This window comes from Centruroides sculpturatus, unplaced genomic scaffold (genome assembly GCF_000671375.1).
Source record: "Centruroides sculpturatus isolate CEXI.00-Female unplaced genomic scaffold, Cexi_2.0 scaffold199, whole genome shotgun sequence".
Lineage (NCBI taxonomy): Eukaryota > Metazoa > Arthropoda > Arachnida > Scorpiones > Buthidae > Centruroides > Centruroides sculpturatus.
Window position 1 is genome coordinate 242,802 of NW_019384516.1, and position 25,732 is coordinate 268,533.

Here is a 25,732-nt window from a genome sequence, read left to right on the forward strand (position 1 = left end):
GTTGATGCATGGCCGGGCTTACCCCACGATTTTCTACGCTTAGGGTTATCGTAGTGTATCCATTTTTCGTCACCTGTCACGATACGATGCAGAAAACCTTTCCTTTTCTGCCGTTGAAGCAGCTGTTCACATGTGAAAAGACGCCGTTCGACATCTCTCGGCTTCAACTCGTACGACAGCCAATGTCCTTGCTTTTGAATCATTCCTAATCCTTTTAAATGTTTTGAAACTGTTGTGTGATCAACTCTTAATGATTCTGCAAGTTCAGCTAGCGTCTGACATGAGTCTTCATGAAGTAATGCCTCTAATTCCTTGTCTTCAAACTTTTTTGGTGCACCAGATCATTCTTTATCTTCAACATCAAAATCATTATTTTTGAAGCGTCTAAACCAACCTCTGCATGTTGTTTCCGACAGAGCATGGTCGCTGTAAGTCTCAACAAGAATTCTGTGTGCTTCAGCTGCAGATTTTTTTTGAATAAAATAGTGCAATAAAATTCTCCGCAAATATTCTTTTTTTGGCACGAAACTAGACATGTTTAACACAATGAAAAAATAAGTTGTTTACACTTCAGTGAAATGATATATACTGAATTTCAACGTCGCTTATTGTACTTCCTTACAGATGCGTCACCATCTAAAAATAAACACACGTGGTTCTGGTAACACCATCTGTTGGAAAACAGCGAGAACTTATTCAAGGTCCTTATACATACAGTAGACCCCCGTATAATGCGGGTTCATATAATGCAGATTCATATATCGCAACGAAAAAATTGAGACCGTATTCATATAAAGACGCTAAAAGAGAATCATAAAATGCAGTAAAACATCATCGCCGACTCGTGTCGTGACAGGATTGGTCAAATCTGAACCAATAGTGGACGAGCAGCCGAAAATGAGTTTATTATCGTCTGTACAGTATATAAATTATGTACTGTAAGTCTAATACAGTACTGTAATTTTATACATTTCTTGTGAAAAAAACATTTCTTACTCAATGGCCATAAAAATTATTTCTATTAATGATGTCTCCAAAGTTCAATGAATTTTTCGCAGAAAAATAACTTATCAGAAAATGTGCCCGCCATTTGGTACACTGCTCCGCGATGAAAACAAGCTTAAGCAATGGCATAGTCGAACGGTGCACACTCGGTAAGTAATCCTACAATTTTTTGTTTATAGCATAGTTTATATGGATTATTCCCAAAAAATTATACGTGTTTTGGAAATGTTGAGTCAAATTAGTCTAGAATCGATTATTTTTATGGAAGAAAACCTTTCAAACAGCCATAGTCCGTAAACTGCACACGTACTGGGCTGTGATTGGCTCATGTATTTAAGGATTCCTACAATGCGAAATTCTTATAAAGTGGAATGTATCTACCGCGTTATGGGGGGGTCGACTGTATATATGTATGTATGTCAGCCAAGTCCTTCAACACTCAGCATCCCATTGTAGACCTGATATAAAGGCCCTCTTAGTGCTCATAGGGCAGAAAGTGTAAAAATAAAATAAAATAAATAGAAATGACTGTTTTTTTCCTTTTTTCTAAATAGAGTGAAATAGTTAAATGAACTTTAAAAGTAAGACTTTTCAGCTATATTTTATATATTCTATCATATATGATAGGCAATGAACTATTAAGTTAACCCTTTGCCTGCGGCAAACTGTCGCAAAATAAAAATAAAATCTTTTGTTTGATGTTGTACTTAATTATTGCAGAAGTATGTCAAAGTATTCTCTCTTCATAATACAAGATACAACATGTTTATGAAATTGGGTCAGTTATAATAACCGTTTAATTGTAACTGGACTTTGAATCAAGTCGTACCTCATTTGCGTTGTAACTGCCGCTAAGCGCCCTGCCATGTAACTAAAATATCAGTATACTTTTATATTTATGTGTTTAATTTTTTTAATAAAGTAGGTCAATATTTGCAAGTTTATTGAGTAAATATATTAAATTAACACTGTCGTAAGTTTCTATAAATTTTTAAATTTATATTAGTCTATATTTTTGGAAAAATATAAGGAAAACAAAGAGCCATCCAAAGTAGCGGCAAAAACCTAGAACTTTGTTTTATTTGTGGCATACACAAAAACAATAGGAAAAAATCAATTTGTCAGGAATGGGTAAAAATGTTTGCAAAAAGCATAATAATATAGTGATAATATGTGCCATGTGTGCCATCACATGGATATAGAGTAATGTTTTTTTATTATCTAAATATTTTATAACCAAATTTGTTTATTAAAATGTCATAAAATTAATTTTCTGGTATATCTGATTCATATTTTCAAAACAATAATTAATTATTGACTTAAATCAAGTAATATTACATATGCGGTGTAATTGCCGTAATGCGCCCTCTTGTGAGCTCCTGAAGAGTGCGTTCACCAAAGGGTTAAAAAAAATAAGTTTCTACTCATAAATGCAAAATAGAAAAGAATAATCTATGTTAATTTGTTAAAGAAAAGTCAAACCTGAATCAAGTCATACTTTTCATTTTAGTAATTTTATTTAGTGATGTAAATAAAAAACATAATCTTAAAAGTGCTTGAAATTATTGAAGATATAAAATCTTATCAAATTGTTATCAAAATATTTAATATGAGTATTTTTTCTTAATTAAACAATAATTTTCACAAAACTATGAAGTCAAACATGCTTAAATATATATTATATAAACAAATACTTTTTGTCTAAAATGAAAAAAAAAATCAGCTAAATTATAAAAGCATTCATTCATTTTAATATTTTGAATAATTTACCTTTTCATTTAAACACAAAAGTTGATGTTCCTCTGTTTTGCATAAATGAAATCTTGCTCCACAATTAAAATCACATGATATGATTTTACAGCTTTCACCTTCCTTGGGTTGAACAGTACATTTCCAGATTTTAATACAATCTTTGCAATGTGGATGTATTTCTGTTCCTTCTTTCATTTTCTATTCCTGCAATGGAAGTTTAATATATATTAAAATTTTATGAAATGAAGTACTGTAAATAAAATTAGCATTAAAAATTAATAGATACACAAATTGAATCAAAAATGTAAAAATGAATATAGCTTTACTTTTAATTTCATTTTATATTTATTAGGTTTTTATGTTATTAAATGTATTTTATCATTAATATTAAACGAACTTATTGCTGTCAAAAAACTGATGTTTTAAAAACTTTTAAACTGAATTTAGGTTTGTACATTAACAGACTATTTTAATTTACTAGTATATTTACATAAGACATCACATAATTTTTGTAGTTGTTAAAGTGTAATCTTAGGATTGATTTAATTATTTAAACTCCTATGGAAATTTAAAAAATCTTCATCCCTATTTCTCTTTTTGGAATATTAATTTTTCATTATGCTGTTATCATTAAATAAGTTCAAAAATAAATTTAACGTAAAGTAGAAGTCCACATCATTTGCCATTTTTGCTTTTCTTTCCTGAAATTCCTGGCAGTCAGCATTTGTGTTCTCTAGAAAACACCAGCAGTTGCATCACTTCCAGCAGCATCTCACTGGATTGATGTTGAAATTTTGAATACGTCCAATTCCATTGCTTTCAATAAAGCTTCATCATGGGAAATGCCATGTTAAATATTCATTTATTCTTTACATTAGTCTTTTATATTCATTTTATATTAATTTATTATTGTTTTTAGTATTAAACACTATATTTTATTCTCTATAAAATGTGTTTTTGGTATGTATTTTGGAGGGTCTAAAATGAATTAATTGGATTTACATTGATTCATATGGAAATAATTGCCTCAGTTTTTGTCAGTTTCGGATTTCACCAATTGTTTTTGGATGGATTATCGACAAAAACTGAGGTATCACTGTATTTTTTTTATTTTGATATATTTGTATATATTTAAATATATGGACAGTACAAGCAATTATTTTATTCTGATATCATCACAATGCTGGGCTACAATTTTTAATCATATTTTTAATTTATTTAATTTAAAATATATGCTCTTCACCTCAAATTAGTACTGTAATATCTTGTCCCTGTACAGCATACTTTTTCTTTAACAATAGTCATGCTAGTCATCTATTAAAAGCTTTCATGGAAAGTTTCGAATTGAAATAACATGACTTTTGGTTTGCATCAGTAATTCATATATAGTTAATTGGAGCTGTCATTAATCCGGAATCAGTGGAGAGACACTCAGACGAAACACATTGTATTGGTTAAGGTATCCTCGTTTAATCAAGAAATTAATGTATAAATGAGTCTTTACATAACAGTAGGACGAATGTCGTACGTGTCGACAGATAGTAGTCCGAACAAAGAAACAAGTGAAGACAAATGGTCATAAAACATTTTTTGGTTATTGGGAAGGTCCCTCTAGTGCAGGGGTCGGCAACCTTCTGAGTCGGAAGAGCCAAAAATTACAATTTACAAAATTTCAAAGTTTTTAAAGAGCCACAAAATTTTTTCTTGCCAACAATAAATAGTAATCGCATAAATAAAGTTTTTTGATAAAAAGAACTAATCTATTTATTCAGAATTGTCTTGCGTCGAAAGCGAATTAAACCTCATAGAAACATCCGACGACGGCGTCATTCGAGAGCTTCCGACGGACTGACGACAGTGACGACGTGAAAAGCGAGTACAAGTGGCTGAGAGATAGAATCGGTGCCGAATCCTCGTTAATCGATTCAGAACAATTTTTAAATGTTTTTTTTTTTTTTGATAAAATAAATAATATTTGCATATGGAACTAAAGAGCCGCAGCTTCACATCCAAAGAGCCGCAGGTTGCCGACCCCTGCTCTAGTGGGTCAAATTGGTTTGTGTCGAGAGTACCGACAGGAACCTCCTGCCCCTAAGATTTCCATGTCTGGTCTAGTCTTTCATCTATGTAACTCCATTCTTGAGATTAAGGAAAGACGGACAGACAATTGTAGGAATTTATAGGTCTAAAATTTATTCAAATTGCAGGCCAATATGCAGCCAGAAACCCATGAGGTAATATTTGATAGTATTCAAAATACGTCATGTTTATGCTACCATTCCAATTTGGAACAAAACTGAGACCTGATGCAGATCTTATTCATAGATTGAAAATATTTGTCTAAATTATAGTTTATTAAACTTTTCGCTGGACATATTTTAGGTTTATTCAGAAACTAAAAATCCAACAGTTTAAAACACTAAATTATAATGTCTAAATAAAAGTAGCATATTTGGTCATTTTTAAACAACTATCTTCAAGTTTGTACAAAAGTTATAAGGACAAGATATCCTGGAGAGTTCTATATGAAATCCAATAAATTACATACCATGCTAGCCTGGAAGGATTGTAGGAGATGTGCTTCTAGTGCATGAACCTCCACACTTGATGTATGTCCAGAAGCAAGAAGAGGCCCTGGCATATCTATCTGTATACTATAGAGAAAGGGACAGCAGAGAGAAGGCATCTATTTAGAGGGAAGAAAAATAAGATAGAGGAAACAATCTAAAATAAGGAGACAAAAGAAAAACTATTTAAAGGAAAACAAACAAAATAATAAATCAATTAAGACAGAACTAGTACTGTAAAAATAAAGCAAGAAGAGATAACCCACCATCCACCAAGTGGCACTAGTCCTGACGCTCAGACAAGAAAAAAGAGGTGCACAGAATGGGTGAGAGGAAATTATAAACTAGCCTAATAAATAGAGAAGAGAGAAGGATAAGCTGGTGTGCAAACACCCACCAAAGTAACTGTGGAAGTACAAGGCATGCCAAGACATGAGGAAGAAAGCCACATCTTTCACTGAGAGACAGCAGTGACTACCTGGTTGATGTAGTTGCCATGACACAGACTCAGTCCAGCAGCCTTAGTTACATCTTAGTAAGGAGAGGAGAAAAGCAGAATAAGGTGCAGTAAAGAATAGGGAGAATACAGAGAGGATAACAAAAAACAAAGAAACAATACCTGAAGATGGCACTATTATTCATTGGATATTAGGTTATTGTTAAATATAATTTATTAACCTATCATTAATTATTTTGGTTAACTCTGTTAAATGCCTTTATATTTTGGGGCAGCCAAAGTGATTTTAATTCCTTAAAATTTTAGTTTATTTTTTTTCTTTCTCAATAAATGGTTATAATTTTTTATATATGCATTTGTGAAAGTTCAAGCAAGCCAGAAATAAACTACTTTTGCAAAGATTTCAGTATGAATGATTTTACATGGAAAACTATTGGTAAGTTTATATATATGGGATGCTCCTTAATTTGAATTTCTGAACAGCACTGCACTTTTCCAAAAGACATCATAAATCAGGGAAAAGTTCACCATTCTAGGAAAAATTATAAAAATATATCTTGCAATGTGCCTTATCTACTAACTTCTATGAATATTTTTAATTCTCAAAAAATGAAACATTAACAAAAAGAATCATTCAATATAGCTGCATAGGAATTTTTGACAAAAATACAAGAAATACATACTTTATTTTGACCTTTTCTATAACATTTATATTTTTTTCAAAAATATTCAATCTCATTAGGCAATTTTTATGGAAATTTTAAAAATTTAGAGAAACAATTGACCACAATAAAAATTTCTCTAAAAGATCAAAAAATGTATAGGTATCCCTCGCATAACAGTAATTATGTTCAGAAAAAGTGCCATATTATGCAAATCCATGCTATACGAAGCTCAATAATTCAGCAATTTGTTTGGCTTTAATAATCAGGTTTATGAAGAAAAACTTCATACTTGCAGACTTTGTACTCGTTTGTATCCTTGCGCAATTTGCACAACCTGGCATTACGCATTTATTGAAGCTACTGGGCATGGTTAAAATTAAGACAGCATAAGCACAATTATTCCAGATATTACAGGTTCTGACAAGTAAAGAATTTTCATAGCCCTGCCACAAATAAGCTATATATTGATTACTGACCATTTGTGACATGCCATAACGAGCAAAAATTAAAAAAAAACTAATAGGTAGGTTTAAAATTAATAAATACAAATGTATTCTGACAGTGAATGAGTTAATTATGCTTTCTATTTGCAAAATTCCTCAACCTTAACACAAAATAAGAAAAAAAGTGAATTTTTAAGAAATTTGCAGGATTTCCCGGGATATCTCCCGGGTTAAAAAATGTTTGAGAATGTTTATGGTTTCTCAAACATCCTGGGAATGTTTGAGAAACCATAGTTCTTATAAGTAAAGATTAATATTCTGATAAGTTTTTTAATGACATGGGATTACAAGTAAATATGAGGGCTATTTTTTAAATAAGGTCCGTTTAGGAATGAGAGTGAGAATGACACGTGATTGCAGCAGTGTGCATGAGCATCTGCTTTCAGCATGCTTTGCACGTGTTTAGATGCCATTTGCAGCCGTATTGTCTGTCTGTGTGCTGAACTGTAGAAGTTTATAATGTTTAAGAAAATTGAGTTGCCCACTGACTGTAATTTACGATCTGTTATTCAATTTCAACACGAAAGATCATGACAACTGTCTTTTGGGACAGGAAAGGGACTTTGTTAGTGGATTTTATGCCAAGAGGCACAACAATCAATTCTGATGCTTATTGTGTGACCTCAGAAAACTCCGTCGTGCCATACAAGACAAGCAGCATAGCCTAATGTCTTCCGGCAGCAGGCTTCTTTGAAGTCGGAATTAAAAAGATTTTTGAGCAGTATGACAAATGTTTGAACAAAAATGGAAATTATGTAGAAAAGTAGATAAAAGTATATAGAATATGGGAAAAAAATATATTTTAATGATATTTACAGTATTTTTCTTTTTATTAAAAAATGAACCTTATTTAAAAAATAGCACTCATACATCTAAAACAAAAGCAGTGGTCTTTAAAAAAAAGCTGGTAAATTGAGAAAAAGTGATAAATGATACTGGAATGAAGTATTTAAATATTTAAAAGTATTATTTTTTTAATGTTATGGGTAAGTTTACTGAATGCTTAGCATTAGCCACTTATTCAATTTGGCAAATTTTAACAAGACTTCTTTTGTTGAGTTTTAAACACAAAGCATTAGATAACTTCAAACAGAAGTCAAACTTGACTTCTTTTGTCACTGTCAATCCATATATACTCCATACTCCTGTAAGGAGTATATATGGATCTTTTAGAGAAAATAGTCTTTTTTTTTTTTTTTAAGTATTTATCAATTTCCAGAATCACCTCCAGACTTATTGTTTGGTTGGAAACAGACAATCCTAAATTACAGGTGATTTATATTATGTTAATTTTATACTAGGTGCAAATTCTCAAATGTCAGAACAGGTTACTGAAATTATGTCATACACAGATATTGCCAAAATTTCTGAGTGTAGGCCACCTACACAATGGATGGCTTGAGTAGACTTAGCATAAGTTGGTAACTACTGTAAAAATCCAGTAGTTCACAATCACTAGCAGTGATGTATCTAGAATATTAAGAATGTGCATGCTGCTCAAGTCAGATTTGATGAACCAAAACACCTGTCTCCTTGTCTTTTTCAGAGAGTGCTATTCAATTACCTTACAATTACTTTAGTTGCCTAATCCTATCTAATTGCAGTTATGCAATGTGTTGTTATAGTTACTTTTTAAAGTAACAAAATTGATTGCTTTAGTGCATCCTTTCTCAAAGTGGGTGATAATGCCTCCTTGTGGGCACTGGAGGCTTTCAGGGGGGTAGTAGAAGGTTCAGTGATTAAATATGAGTTTTATTTCTTCTCATTGAAACATTCTTTGATCTCAGAAATAGGATGTGGATCACATCCTATCTCTCTTATCCATAGGCCTATAATAATGCATGTTTAAACATTATATTTGCAATAACTGTTTTTAAGATGTGCAACAGATGGTAATGTAAAAAGGTAAGTTAAAAAATATGGGGGCACTAGATTTTTTTTTAATCTCAAAGTGGGCGTGGTTGAAATAAGTTTGAGAACCTGTGCTTCAGTGTCAAGGGATACTGATCACCATAAGCACTGCCTTGGATACTTCTCTTATCACTAGCAACATATTATTGTGCAAGGAGCTACCATATTGGTAAGGCAGCTTCTTACAAGTCATATGCAAATCTGTGGTAATTTGCACATGACTATGCTCTTTATTGAGCATAAAAGAAAAGGCTGAACAAAAACAGGTATTGAATTTTATTCTTTACCTTGCAGCTTTTTGTACAGTCTAGTATTTGAATCTGTTTTAGTGTTTCACCCAATGGTCAACAACTTGTGACATTCTTTTTTTTTACACTGTTTGCTTTTAAAGTTGAGTGTGCAGTGACGGCCAGCAAAGAATAAAAAGTTAGTAGAGCATTAGTGTTGGAAATGCCATCCTTTGCAACTATATCCATGGATATAAAAAACTTATTTCCATAAAGTTAACATAGATTGTTTCTAGTTTTAAGGATGGAAATTTACTTCCATTCTTAAAATTAGTGGTGCCGCTCTTGTAACTAGACAAACTAATACTTTTTTTTTTTGCAACAAATTTTTATTGTGTTCAAGTGTTACTTGTAAGTTGTTACAATAAATTTTGTGCAATAGATTTTTTTGAACTTATAGTTTGTAAAAGTACTTGTAGCTTGTAACTGATTATAAGTAATCTTATGCAACCAAAATTTCTTATAACTAGTAGTTTGTAAAAATTTGTAATGTTACAAAACTTTTTATACAACATACAGTCGACCCCCCTATAACGTGCGTTCCTATAACGACAATTCCTATAACGTAGCGAAAAAATTGCAGCAACATTCGTTTAAAGGAGCTCCTAAAACGTCGTTGCTGACTCGTTTCGCGACAAGATTGATAGAATCTGGACCAATAGTAGATGAGCAGCCAAACTACTTTCCTCCGCCCTGCGCCACGCTATGGAGCAGCTAAATTGAGTTTGCTATCGTCTGTACAGTATTATATATAAATTATATATAAATTAGGTACTGTACATATAATTATATATAAATTAGGTACTATATATATAATTATATAATAACTTATTCTAACTTTATTATAATTAAATATATAATTTCCGCCGTCTAGCGTGGCGCCACGCTACGGAGATTTTAGGCTAGTAAGTTGAGTTTATTATCGTATGTACAGTATGTAAATTAGGTACCGTAAGTCTAATACAGCACTAATTTTATACATTTCTTGTGAAAGAAACACTTCTTATTCAACGGCCATAAAAATTATTTATATTAATGATGTCTCCAAAGGTCAAGTTATTTTTCTGCGAAAAATTCGTTATCAGAAATCGCGGGCGTCGTTTCGTGTGCTGTTCCGCGACGAAAACTAGCTTTGAGCAATGGTGTAGTAGAACGGTACACACTCGATAAGTAATCCTATAATTTTTTGTTTATAGCATAGTTTATACAGATTATTCCCAAAAAATTATGTGTGTTTTGGAAATGTTGAGTGGAATTAGTCTAGAATTGGTTAATTTTATAGAAGAAAACCTTTCAAACAGCCTTAGTCCGTAAACTTCCCACCTATCGGGCTGCGATTGGCTCATGTATTTAATCATTACTACAACGTAAAATTTGATTAACGTGGAACATATCTAAGTGTTATAGGGGGGGTCTACTGTATTTTGCTTGTAATTTGAAACTTGTAAAGCTTGTAACAACTACAAGCACTTTATGCAATAGGGCCATTGCATTTTCATTGCTTAATTTAAACAGTTTTAAAACAATAAAAATGGATAGATAATGATTAGATTATGGAATAACCACCTAAAACCTTTAAATTACACCATCAAAAATAATTTAATTTTAGATACATTACCACAAACATTTTCGATCCCCTTAGGATCTGCATCAGGATTTTTATAATTAGAATGCAAAACATTGGAATATAAATATTTTCAAATGGAAGAATAATAAACATTAGATCTAGTATATTTCAAAATTGACATCTAGGTGTTAATTGATGTTAAATTTAACATAAATTTCTCATAAATCTTAAGTGAATTACTTTCTTATTTTTTTTATAAATGTTGTCCAGATCATTGAAATGCTTTATAAAAATTAGAATGTGACATTAGATAAGCAAATTTTTAATATTATCAAACCGTTAGATATCAATTAACTGTAAGGAGATACTAGAAGTATTTAAAGAATAGCCTTACAATTTTTTAACTATGGATATTCTTTAAGTATTTCTAATATTTCCTTATAAAAAATAAACATTAACTATAATGTAATCTTTTTATTTCTTATAGGTAATAACTATTTTGTTGTGGTACATTTTTATGACAGTTGTATTTTTTCAGTTATGAGCAAATTTTTGTATTTGCCATATATTTTTCATATTCATTGACTTGTTATTGAATATGGAATCTGCTTTCTGAAAACTTACTTTAAAATCTATTCCAACTTCAGTGATAAGCAATAAGGAATAACAAAGTAGTTTTGTCATAAATTAGAGTTTAAATAGGCAATTTCACAAAACATTTTGTGTTATCTGTTTTCAGTATTCAGCAGTGGTGTGCCATCTTTGGAAGCGGTGGAAGTGCCGCTTCCCTTGTATTTTCTAAAAAATAAATATATTTTAACGTATTTTGGATTAATTAAAATTAATTAATATTTTATTATAACCGCATTATGTATCTTATTACAAATTTCTATACTACATGTGAAAAAAACAATAAGAGTGCTATTATATATTTGAATATAAATTTGTATATGCATATTCCCAATGGAAGCTCTGTATTGTTGAATATGGGACAGCTTCCATGGAGAAAATATCTGAATGGTGTAAAGCAGCCAGATTATAGGCATTTGCACATGTAGTTTACAGAGCACCAACCTCAGACGGTTTAGTGGGTGGAAGCTACACACCAAAAGCTTCCAATGATTCTATCCAGGACCGGTTCTGGGCCATTAACTGCCTGCCTGCTAGATAGATTACGTGGGCTGCCCTCACCCCATTACGTGAATCGAGAGTAGATTTATAACTTACCCAACCAATAGGAATTTACTGATATGTTTTTATGATAGTTCTGTATAGTTGACAGAAGTTAAAAAAATCCATTAAAATATTTGATATATTTATCATGCTCTCCCATCTTGTATTATTTACAGATTTAAATGTTAAACTAGTGATATTACGATTTAATATGTCTCATCTATAACGGGATACAGAAAAAAACACGTACAATTCTTGTACAATGTTAAAAAATTAACTTACTTTGGCAGCATCATTTACAAGTAAATTTAATGAATGAGATGCATGAGGTACCAAAAAAAAAAAAAGCTCTAGAATTTATTTTCCTTAAATTTACGATTTATGTATCCGTTGTCATAAAAATTTGTCTTTCCACTTTTTTCCCAAGACTACAAATATTCAAGTACAAAGTAACCAGTTTCGACATATTTCTACTTAAGAAGTAGTTAAATAATTAAGCAATTATAGAATTGGGGACATAAATAAAACCCTGATGAAAGAGCCGGAATTTTACTTAAAAGCTTAACTGAACCAATTCCTAGCCGAGTACAGTGGGGACTGATTTCCTTGTCATATTAGAAGTAATAAAGACAGAAATTTTTCCAGTTCAATGAGAGTGACTGAAAAGTTGTAAATTTTGGAAATTTCCGTGGACACCACCTGGTTGTAAAATGAATTAGTTAGAAAACAAATGACAGACAATCTATTAACATTAGTAAATAATATAAAATAAATATTGAAAACTATAACAAGATAGTTACGGCTAATAGATATATTATATTTAGATTAATAGATGTTATATTTTTTTTTATCGAAACAAGAATTCGCATTTAGAGGGCATAGGGAATCTATTATTAAATCTCTAACTGCATTATTAATTACTACATTCCACTATACCTTTAAAATGCAGTCTACTTTTGGCTAGTTCTCTAACGTTTTCGGTCTAATTCATAGACCTTCTTCAGGATTGATGTAAAAAATTTTAAAAATTTGAACTTTCCCAACGGTAATTCGAACAACGCACGTTCTATAATCTTCAGATATTCGATCGCGCATGTCCATTAGCTCTTTATAATGCCGCCGCTCTCCATGCCGATGCTATTCTACTTGACTCTCGAAAATTTATATTTAGCCCCTTTTTTCTGTATTTATAAATGTGCCATGCCTCTGCATACTTTAGATGTCGTATATTANTACGACATCTAAAGTATGCAGAGGCATGGCACATTTATAAATACAGAAAAAAGGGGCTAAATATAAATTTTCGAGAGTCAAGTAGAATAGCATCGGCATGGAGAGCGGCGGCATTATAAAGAGCTAATGGACATGCGCGATCGAATATCTGAAGATTATAGAACGTGCGTTGTTCGAATTACCGTTGGGAAAGTTCAAATTTTTAAAATTTTTTACATCAATCCTGAAGAAGGTCTATGAATTAGACCGAAAACGTTAGAGAACTAGCCAAAAGTAGACTGCATTTTAAAGGTATAGTGGAATGTAATAGGGAATCTATTGAATCTAATAACAGATGCAATTATATTGAACTTGTTTATTTATTAAATACGTCAGATAATCTATTAAAAATACATTTAGAGAAGTCTATGGTTTTTACTTATCGAATAAACGAATGTGAATGGACCCTAGACTATCACTGACTGATTGCCCCTGGAAGTCGGCTTCTTATAGAAACACAGCTTCCCTATCATCAAATGTCACAGCATGCCACTGGTATTCAGTATTCAATTTGTTTGATTGCACACATACAATATAAATAAATCCACAGTAAGGCATGTTGAAAAATTCCATATGATAAATATGTGTTAGATGTGTAGAAGATGTAGAAATGTGTAGAAGATACAAAAGAAATTGAAAGTATAAAGTGCAGAAGATATAGAAGAGTGAGAAATAGATCTTTTGATAAAATTTCTAAATTTTAAACTAGTGTGATTAGTAATTATACTTTAAGACTTAATTATATCTATTATATATCTAAAAGTTTTATATTAAAATTTTATATCAAATTTATTCATTTTTATTTAGTAACATATTTTTACTTATTTCTGCTGTAACTACTTAAGTCATTACTATTTTAAACATTTATAACAAACTGTAGTTGATACATTTATATTCTAAGAAAACTAAAAATGTTTTAAGCTAAAATACTAACAATTGGAATTAAAATTATATTTTCAGATGATGATGACAATAATAATAATAATATATACTCTTTTGTATTCTTTCAGTATATAGTATCTTCCATTATTCTCATTTAATATTGCTATTATTGTTGTTTTTAAATTTCTTACATGTAATGAAAGGCCAATGAGCAGTGACAGATTAAGGTTTTTTTGGGACTCTGTGAATGAAGTTAGCTAATTAGTTGGACAACTGATAAAGATTACTATGGAAATGTGATCTAGTATCAGTCTGATCAGTCTGGCAAGCAAATATGTGAACCCATTTTTAAGTTTTTGCAACATCATTGCAACTTCTCGAACCAAGGCTGTCAACAAATTGAGTTTCTTCAAATGAGGCAAATCCATTCTTATTGTGTTTTTGAATGGAATAATGTTGGCAGTAGTGTATCATGTAAATGGCCTTTATGCATATTCAGTTTTTAGGCAACACCATTACCAGAGTTTTTGGAAAAGTGGAAAGGAAAAAGACTCCCAATGACTTGTTTCATGGTGAGCACTAGACATGTTAGAAGGAATTAGTCTAATGAATTGTAAAATAAGACATTCCTCACACAATAGTTATGGTTGATGTTTTGGTCTTTCTAAACAGAAAATGCACAAAACACTCCTACACCTCTATAGCAATAAGAAGAGGCCTGGTGCATAAAAAAAATGAAGGAAAGAATGGCAAATTAGGCAAGCAAAGAAAAAAATAATTTAAGTTTTATTGAAATTTTTATTTTAGCAAAAAATAAGTCATATAGAACATAGCTCGGGCCTAGAATTTACCAAATTGGGGGACACACAGTCTATACATTTAATAATCAGCCATTCCAACAAGACGAGCATCGAGAAAATATAAACTTTATCTTCCAATATGATTCCCGTTGACTTTTAGTATCCTACAAAATTAATCGATTTAGTAATCATCGTCATCTGCCAATTGATTTTGGGAGTAACCATACTCGAGACGTTTTTGCCATTATACAATACATAAGTAACTATTCAAAGATTAAATTTACTGTATTATTTCATATATATTTATATCTTGAGATAATTATTTATATTAATACGAACCAATATTTAATTTATTACCTTATGATATATAGATAAATCAACAGATTAAAACTGAAATAATTGTCTAAGTTTTTGATAAAGAAATATAAATATTCATCAACTTGCTGAATACCAAAATGTGGCATATAATTAACAATAAATTAGCGTAGTTTTAGTATTAAATCTAAAACAACACGTATGTAAAGACCAAAACTAAAACACGGGAATGTGACTAAAACAACGTTACAATATAACGAGATTTTCTGAAAAAAAATGATCAATATAATAAACATTTTGAATGTTAATCAAAAGACTTCTTTAGACAGCTATAAATAAAAATATGAAATCGCACTTGAATCATACAGCCAATAACAGCGGAAAGAAAGAGACTTTTTCACATATTTCTTTTTAATCGGTTTTTAAATGAAGGTTGGAGGGAAATTGTGTCAAAGAGAAGCGACGATATAATCAATTGATTAGGTTAAAACCAATATTGCTTTTTATCTGTCGTGTTTATACATATGTTTTTTGATTGACTGCAGTTTCTGTTTTGTAAAATATCAATGTAAAGAAAGAAGCACACAAACCATAATACTTACATTATATACAGAAAACTTGAACAGACAGCTTTGTCACGAAAATTCAATGAATTCTCCTAAGCGCCCTCTAATGATTTAAATCGGAGTTAATAATAATTAGAAAGGAAAATACATCTCTCGAATATTTCTATTGATGATGTGGAACCACGGATGGGTTTTTACAATGAATATGCTAGCTATTTAGGTGCACGATAAATAGAGGTTATAACATTTATAAAATATTTGATTTGTTTATTTTCTAAAGAAAAAGATTAATATTTTTTTAATAATATATTTGCTTATTTTCTAAAGAAAATGATTAATATTTTTTTAATAATACATTTGTTTTATAATCAAAGCTGACATTTTTTAAATCATTTTCTTAAAAGAATTTACATGGTCTTTTGTGGCATATGTAATATATATTTAAACTCTTTCCTCTATGTGGGAATTAAGACGGTCTTTTTAGCAAGTCTATTATGGATTCCAACAGTGCCGTAACTAGCCATTTCTGTGCCCCGAGCAAGAATTTGCATTTAGGCCCTTTAATTAATTAGGTTTGGGAAAATAATGAAACAAATACATGCATTTTGGGCCCCCTTTCAAGTGGATCCTGTGCGGGCACCTGCCTAGTTACGGCACTGGATTCCAAGCCCACAATATTATGAAGGACGAGGCCCGATATATCCGGACGGACTGTCTTCTTGGATTCTTTGACTCGTCCAGATTCGATTCCGAACCCCAACGCGGTAGGTTGTCATTTTAACCACTCAGCCGTCCGACATACATATTTATTAATATTTTTACATTTTGAAAGTTTTTCAATTCTGGATAAATAAACAAGTTATTAAGATTTAACAGCTAAATCGATGAATTGGGTGATTTAGCCCGCACATGCCCTTATACTTAGAGGCATATTTTGTGTATTTATTTCATTTTTATTTTTATTTTATTTTACATATTTTATTTTTTATTTTATTATATTATTTACATCGTTATTGTATTAGTTCATTTAGTATATTTTGTTTTATTTTATTATTTAGTTGTTAATTTATCTAGTATTTTGTTTCAAATTTAAATGTAAAGGTGTTCGAACGTTCTGTCGTTTAAATGTTAAGTTAAAATAAGTTTGAATTTCGGTTGCATCTGAAGATGGCCTATCATATTGGGTCGAAAACGTTAATGTTTGTTTAATAAACATTTCTCAGCATCAGGTGTTTGATGATTCATTAAGTATTTTAAAGAGCTGAGTATGATATTTAGTTACTAATCCCTATATTTATTGTACTTTATTGCATAGACTATAAGATGTAAGAACAGTGCAAGAAAATGGAAGCAGCAGCTCAGAAAGGCCTCATTAGACAATGCTTCGCTTATGCGAAGCAAAAATCCGAACACAATTTATCGCATGTAAGGCAGCTGTCAATGGTCAAGATGGTCATGAATTACATGATCAACATGCAATCAAAGAAAGATAAAGGAATACACAGAACATCTTTACGCCAGTAAAACGGAAGTTGATACCCAAGGTATTGAAGAGGAAGAACTGACAGAGCTGGAGCCACACATCTTAGAAGAAGAAGTGGCATGGGCACTCAAACAGCTGGCTAGCCACTAGCCACAAGGCCCTAGGAGTCGATGGAATACCAACAGAGTTACTGAAACTCTTACCATTAAAAGTTTTGACAGCACTGTGCCGTTGTGCGTGGAAGAATGGCCAATAGCCAAAGGATTGGAAAAGATCTATTTTTATCCCCATACCAAAGAAAGGCGATAGCGATACGAAGATCGCTCCAACTATCGCATCATCGCTCTGATTTCACACGCTAGTAAGATTCTACTGAAGATCATTCAACAGCGTATGTACTCAACCATAGACAGAGAGATGCCAGATATACTGTACAGGCAGGTTTCCGAGAAGGAAGAGGAACACGTGACCATGTCACTAATAATGATGTAACGAATATTCGGTTACTATTCGGTATTCGGCCTATTCGGCCTATTTTTCGCTATTCGGCCGAATACCGAATACCTAAAAAACGGAAGTAAGAAATAAAAAAAACACAGTAAATTAATCATTTTGGTATTTAGATTTAATGTTACCGGGCTAGTGTTGTTTGTTTATATTTATTTATAACTTATAACATGCACAAAATAAAAAAGAAAATAATATTAGTCACATGTATTCACAATTTATAATTACAAAGATCAGCACAAATACACACCAATTCATTCGAGAATCGTCGCACATCTGAGGGTCTGACCCTGCCTATCCTTCTTTTTAAGCGCTCGTCTTTTCTCTTCCCTTTCTCTTTCCTCTATCTCTCTAGTCCGCGTATGCCTATTCATGCATCATAATACCCCGCTCACAATACTTTCGATTCGTCATTTTTTCCGTCATAGATTTCCCATTTTACAATTACGTGACTCATAGCTTGTTGATAACGAAGAAAAGAGACAGATAGGACGTCGGTATAAGTCACAGTTATGAATTCACAAATTCCAGACAGTTTGGTAGCCCGAACGGCCCCATGCTTTCGCCCGTGCACGCTAATTGACTTTCATTACAAGCATTAACTTTCTGAAGTCTATGACAACAATTGTTTGGCATTGACGGCTGCGAATTTTGCGCCAATAAGCTGCCTCGACTTGTTCGATTATGTTATCAACTCAATTTCCTATTTATTTTCACATTTTCACTTCGCTGTCCTTCTCTGTTCTTTTTCCGTTATTTACATGTTTAGGTCATTTCGTTGTTATCCACATTTGATATCATCATTTATCATATACTGCCATGACGCTCTTGTCTGTCCGCTACAACTGTCAAGAATTAACGCGATTGGCGAAGCGTAGTGACAGCGGGCCAATAGAGAGCGGGATCCTTGCCATAATGTGGTTTGCGAGCCAATTTTCGTACGTGCGTTAATCAAGCCGAATAGTTTGGCCGAATATTTGGCTATTCGGCCACGCTCCTGTCCGAATATTAGGTATTCGGCCTGAGGCCGAATATACTATTCGTTGCAACACTAATCACTAATCTTCGTTGGATGATGGAAACAGCGAGGGAATACCAAAAAGATCTATACATGTGCTTCATTGATTACGCAAAGACTTTCGCTTGTATTGATCATGACAAATTGTGGAAGTGCCTCAAGGAAATGGGAATCTCACCGCACCTCGCCAAGCTCATACGATCGTTATATACTGGACAAGAAGTCACTGTAAGAACGCCATGTAGTGATACAGACTGGTTGAAGATCAAAAGGGTTACCTGCCAGGAATGTATCCTTTCACCATCACTATTCAATCTGTATGCAGAGGTGGCGATGAGGAAAGCAGATTTGAATGAGTTTAACATTGGAGTGAAAATTAGAGGCAGGAGATTATCGGAGCATATCGGAGCATATCGGAGATTATTGATGGAACATCAATAATCTCCGATATGCGGATGATACCACGCTGCTCACGGAAAGTCAGGAAGATCTTGAGCAGCTGCTTCTGACAGTCAAGCATGAAAGTGCAAAGGTAGGGCTTAAAAGTGTTTCTTAACTTCAAGAAAACAAATTAATGACTACTGCGTGGAATACGGAAGTCAAAATAATGACTCAACAGCGAAGAAATCGAGGTAGTGGAAGATTTCATATTCCTCGGGCCCAAAATCAACCGTAATGAAGATTTCAGTCTTGAAATCAGAAGACGCATAGCCCTTAGACGAACTCGGTTGTCAGCATGAACAGCTTTTGGAAGAGCAAAAACATCTGCCTCCAAATTAAATGCAGATTAATTAGCGCGATTATATTTCCTATTGTCGGATGTGAAACTTGGAATCTAAAGAAAACGGACAGAAGGAAGATAGATGCTTTCGAACTGTGGTCTTTTGAGCATTCCATGGACAGCGCGGATCACCAACAAAACTGTCTTAGACAGAGTCCAACCGAAAATCTCACTAGAAGCTCAGATAACCGAACAGAAACTGTCCTTTTTTTTGCCATATAATGAAAACCAGCTCCTTTGAGAAGGCGATCATGCTGGGGATGGTTAGCGGGAAAAGAGCGCGAGGCCGACCAAGGACTCTGTGACTCGACACATTCAAAAGTGACACTGAATTATCTATAACGGAATTGAAGGAGGCTGCGCAGGATAGACAGGCATGGAGAGTTTTGATCCATAGAGTGGCCGAGAGTGTGATACGACCAAACGGATAAGAAGAAGAAGGAGATAAGATACAAATTTCGTCAGAAAAATAATGAAAAAATTGGCCCTTCGTCTTGTATGTGAAGTTGCGAACCATAGGCTAATGAATTTCTCAAACGGCCTTTAATAGGTTACAGAAATTAATATTATTCTTTAATTAAACATATTATTATTTCTATAGCTAAGCAGCTTTTTCATGTATTCATGTAGGATATTGTAATGGTAAATTTTAATTGTAAAAACTTCTTTTAACTTTCTTATTTTTTCTGATATATAAAGTGCCATTTTTAATTTTACAATTTTTTAAACAAGAAAACAATAGGGTCGGTTGCTAAAGGTGCGGGATAGTCTAATTCTTTCCGCTCTATAGGCATTAAAATAGCCATTTTTTCCATACTCATCATGTTATTCGGCCAGCCCAAATCGTGTGTCCAGTTGGTAAGGAGCAAGACACTTCAAATAATGAGAAATCAAAGTGTAAAGTTATCGAAGATTGAATACAATACACTGTCCTTAAATATTAAATATAGTTTAATTCGATTCGAGTTTCAAATACATACAATATAGTAATTCACAGCAAAATCTATGCATTACTTTTAATTTAAAAATAATTAATTCATTCCATTAAAAATTTTAAGAAATGTGTAAATACATATTAAAAACCTAATATTTAATATTTCTTTTTAACACAAAAATAAAAAAATAATATTTGTTTTGTTTTGCATAAGCACATATCGACTTGAAACTTTTAAGAAACGACATCACAGTAAATATTATACAGTAAATATTATCACATATAACAGTGCAAAACAAAGAATAATAAAATACAGATAAACAAAGATATATTTGTGTAATCTATTGCATTTTGTATAATATTAAACATCACGATACAATATATAAAATTTTTTGTGTTTCCGGAATTTTATCATATCTTATCATATATCTTATTTATTTATATTTATGAATAGTATTTCCCTTGTGACTCTATGAAATGCATGCCACAATCGAAATTATTTTCTTTTTGGACGGAAAATAAATACATATAATTCCTGTTAATTATCATCGATCTAATTAATTTAGAAAAATTATAAAATTGTTCATAAATCAATTTATTTTTAGAAAACTTAAAGCAGAAATTGAACCAGTAGTATGTATTTCAATATCATAACGAAAGTGGGGTGGGGCGTTAGTTATTTTCTTGAGAGATTTATGAACAGAAAGGCAATCATTTTGGTTGGCATAATGCAGCAGTATATTTGTAAGTTTAAGATCATACAGTAGAGCGTCGATTTTCCGAAAGTCAATCATCCGAAAGAATTCCAGTCGGCAAATTAAATTTTCGCCAGTACTGTGGCGCTTCAATCTTTGGCTATGTCTTGGGCTACTCAAATATTTTACGTTTTTGATACTAAATTAACATCTGAAGTATAATTTTTTATTGTTTTTATATTTTTCAATATATTTATTTTGTTTGTACAAAATAAAAAAATAATTTTTAACGATACAATAGTTTTTGTTAGGCTTAACATCGACGAAAATTCAACGCGAAGCGACACGCAACGGAGAAAAATTTCAACATCCGATACGTTAAACTATTTTTTCGTACACAAATCGGTTATCCGAAATATCAGTTATACGAACAACCCCAGTCCCCAATTGATTCGGAAAATCGACGCTCTACTGTATTGAATTTTATGGCGTCTGAGTAAAAGTCCTCAAAAATCAGTCCTCCTGGAAGATCGGTCATGTGCTGCGTTACCTGAAACCATCACTAAAATCCTTCTACTACAATTAATCAATTTTATGAACAAAGTTATCAAGCTTACGAAATTTTTTTTTTTTTACAATTTTTGTGTACGTTTAAAAGCCAAAAAGATTATTTAAATGAATTAAATAAATAATGAATTAAGTATATTTGAAAAAGTAAGAATTGATGTCGTTATTGTGGCTTACCACAGTTGGTTAAAAAACGTTATTATCATGAAATTAAGATCGCGACAACACATTTTAAAAGCTGCATTCTCTTTTTAGTTTTTAATAAAATAAAACAAAAACTTTTTAACGATAAGGTTCTTTATTTTTACAAAAAAATAAACAACAAAATATAGAATATAGTTTTGTAAGTTACTAAACCAAAATCTGTTAAATATTTTAACTTAATGTAATTTTACAACTTTGTAATCGACTATATATATAAGAAGTGGTAACACCATACTGTAATCCATATTTGTTTAACATTGTTATGTGTTAACAGGGAATCGATATATCTTGTTTTTCAACTTTTATCGCCCTGCGAACACTAATGAGATTTTTGTTTGTGTTTTACAAGATCTACAATGGAAGAGTTAGGCCGTAAAAGATGGTGCCCAGACAGACCGCATGTGAAAAATTCTCCACGTCCTCGACCCTGCCTCGAAATTGAGTCTACCAGAGCAGCAGGATGACGCTTTTATCAATTTGGCCCGGTAAATTATTCGAATAAGACAAGAGTACACAAATTTAAAAGCTACCAATCCTACAAGCAGATAGCCTAACTGTTTCTCCAGAAGAGTCAGATAGTTTAATATATCTTGAATCTACAATAACGGAGACATAATCCATGTGCACAAAAATTAAAACAAGACCATAACCATATAATCAAAGCTATATGAATTGATCAATAGCAAAAGTCTACAAAAAAGATGAAGGTAGTGGAGAGATTAAGAGTACGTATTACAGTATAGTACTTGTTTCTCAAATCTGACAACACTGACTGAAGTTTTCCCGTCAAAGTGTGTCGGAGCTAACTTTTCTTGGTCTGTAAGTCGCCAGAGCATTGATAGCTTAGTAAACATTTTTTTGTGTTTCCGGAAATAACTTTGCAAACTCAAACCACAAGCTTTCTCAGTTTTGTTGCCTGGATTGTGAAAGTAAAGTGTTTGAAGGGATAAAGATGGCACCGAAGCTAAAGTATGGTTATAGCTTTAATGTCGGTGTCTGCCTGGAGTTGCACTCTATCGACAAGTTTATGGAATTTTGGTTCGGAGGGTAAGAATACTCATAGCAGTGCCGGACAGTATTCAAGTCAGAGATTCAGGAAAATCTTACAGCAGAAGGAAAAGGAAAAAACCGAAAAATAAACGAGCAATTATTTATTGTGACCATCGTCACAATGCTGGGGCTGCAATTTTTAATCATATTTTTAATTTATTCCATTTAAAATATATGCTCTCCACCTCAAATTAGTATTGTAGTGTCTTACCCATAATACTTTTCCTTTAACAATGGAGTCTTGCCGGTCATCTATTTAGCTCCTTTCAGGGGAAATTTTTTAATTGAAATAACTCGACTTCCGGTTTTCATCAAAAGTTCGTGTATAGTTAATAGGGGCTTCCAAACCTAAGCTTCCCATATAACGGTATTAGATAAATAAATCCTTTTTTCTGGGATTCTTTCAACTCTAATTCCATTCTTATCATTATATATAGGTTAACTATATGGTTGTATATTACACGCCATTATCCATTCGAAGATTTTTACCTCGTAGCATCTTCATTATATTTCTTCGGAAAAACGCTGGTGCTTGGCTAGTTCATTTATATTTCTATTACTTATGTTATTTAACCTAATTAGTTTTGCTTTGTTTTTCTACCGTTTCAGTACTATGCCCATCACTAAATCATTTATTATTATTACTTTTTTAATTCTGAAATATAAACATTTACCTAATATGTTTTGCTGCACATTTTAATCATATCTGCTATTAGATAAATAAAATTCAAGAGCAATTTCATTTATCTAACACCGTTCTCGAGATTAAGGGAAGACAGGCGGACGGACGACAGTGGGAATTTATGTGTACAATCTTTTGAAATTGCAGCCCAAAAAGGAGAAAATAGAGTGAAAAATCTTCAGTTTCAGAATGAAGATGTCGATAACGCGTGGAATATGATTAAAATGCGCAATAAAACATATTAAGTAAATGTCTATATTTCAGAACAGTATAACAAGGGAATTCGAGTTGAATGAATTCCAGAAAAAAGAAGGAATATTTCAGATTCATCTCTTAGTTATGTTGTATGCTGTCCCATCTGATATTTGAATGCACGTGAATAGAATGTTGTAGATGAGAATGTCTCTATAATTAACAATAGTAGTATAAGTTTTTTTTTTAGTTTGAAACTTTATCCTCTCACAAGTCAGAGCTGTAGGCTACTACTTGAGTACATATATTCGGTAAATACTCGTAAATATAGCTAATGAGTAAATAGCTTAAGCTATATAATGGAAAAATAAGTTAAATTTTTAAATTGACAATAGTCGTGATGAATTTTGTCTGAAGAAATATATCGTCAAGATTTACGTTTAGGAGTTTCAAAGCACTGTTTTCTGACAGAATTTGTAAATTACACTTTTTGTCCAGTGTAAAATATTTATGTTTTTTAAAAACCAACCTCCAAAATTCTACTTAGAATCTTATAAAAATTTAAGTTTATAGTACTATTTATGACAACAGTAATTAATGAGTTTCGATGACTTTCACTACCAGACTTCGAAATCAAAGAATAAAAGACAAATTATGAATGATGACTATAACAATAGATATAAATGAATTCCAGTAGAAATTTTAAGACAGTAAAGTAAACTCAACATGCAATTATTTACTGTGACATCGTCATAATGCCGGGCTGCAATTTTTGATTATCTTTTTAATTTATTCCATTTAAAATATATGCTGTCCATCTCAAATTAGTAGTTGCTTTGCCCCTGTACAGTATGTTTAACAATAGAGCCGTGTCGGTCATCTATCTAACACCTTTCAGAGGAAACATTTTGAATTAAATAACATGATTTTCTATTTGTATCAAAAGTTCATATTTAGTTAATCATGGCCCCTGCCCGTATCTATCTCGATTTTTATTTATCTAACTCCGTTCTCGAGATTAATTAAGAAAAGACGGGCGGACAAACGGACGGATGATAGTGAAAATTTATATTTGATTTCTTGCGACTAGAAGAGAACACTGGGAAAAGATTAATCATTAATTTGAAGTAAAATTTAAAAATTCGATATATGTAGCTAAGTTATAAATTTTTATAACTTAGCTTTAAAAGTATATTATAAAGTTTTAATGATTTGTCTGGTAATGTCGAGTTAATCCTGAATAAATATATCTATGAATATACATTTCTTTTCGATTGAAGTGTATAAAAACTTTTCAAACCATTTTTTCTTGCCTTATTTAAACGTTAAAAACACCTTGAATGAGAAACGTAAACAAATTTTCAACTAAAGTTTTGTATTAACTTATCATTCATCTTGATGTTCAAACTAATCGTTTTTTAATCAAAGTTCTGAAATGATCGAATGTTTCAGATAGGCCTATTGTTATTGATTGGCATTGAGAGATTATTTTCAATCATTTCAATGAGTCCTAATTTATAAATCTTTACACAATTATAAATTATATATCGGGAAAAAATACACAGTATACTACTTATTATTAATTCAATATAATTGAATACTTTATATGTTTGCATGAAATTCATAAAAGTCAGCTTGTTACAGTTCTATATAGTGCGGAATGTTTCTTCTAATAGTTCAGCGCTGTTACACAGAAAATGTATGTAAACGTAAAGCTTTATAATTATAAAATTATTAATTTTTTAAAATTTTCTTTTCGTTAATTCATTACCTGTTTTATTCATATTACTTTGCATTAAACACATTCCAGAAGGCTATAAACAGTTTTATCGAAATAGTGTAAAATGTATCTTGAACTCCGTTACAAAGAATCTTTTTGGAACTTTGCAGCAGGCTG

The 25,732-nt window shown here is 31.8% G+C and overlaps 1 protein-coding gene across 3 annotated transcripts in view; it reads right to left on the reverse strand.

Annotated features, from left to right (window-relative positions):
• The window catches only part of LOC111622567 (F-box only protein 30-like), a 48,620-nt gene extending 32,734 nt beyond the window's left edge, over window positions 1–15,886 (reverse strand). For 2 of the 3 annotated variants that reach the window (XM_023364976.1, XM_023364978.1), the window contains exons 1-2: window positions 15,759–15,886; window positions 2,776–2,961 (exon numbers count right to left, since the gene is read on the reverse strand). In XM_023364976.1, coding sequence (XP_023220744.1) covers window positions 2,776–2,952 — 177 coding nt within the window. In that variant the 5' untranslated portion in view covers window positions 2,953–2,961; window positions 15,759–15,886. Of the gene's footprint in view, window positions 1–2,775; window positions 2,962–11,338; window positions 11,513–15,758 lie in introns of all 3 variants that reach the window. The other variant, XM_023364977.1, reaches the window with a different exon arrangement.
• Window positions 15,887–25,732: the final 9,846 nt, after the last annotated feature.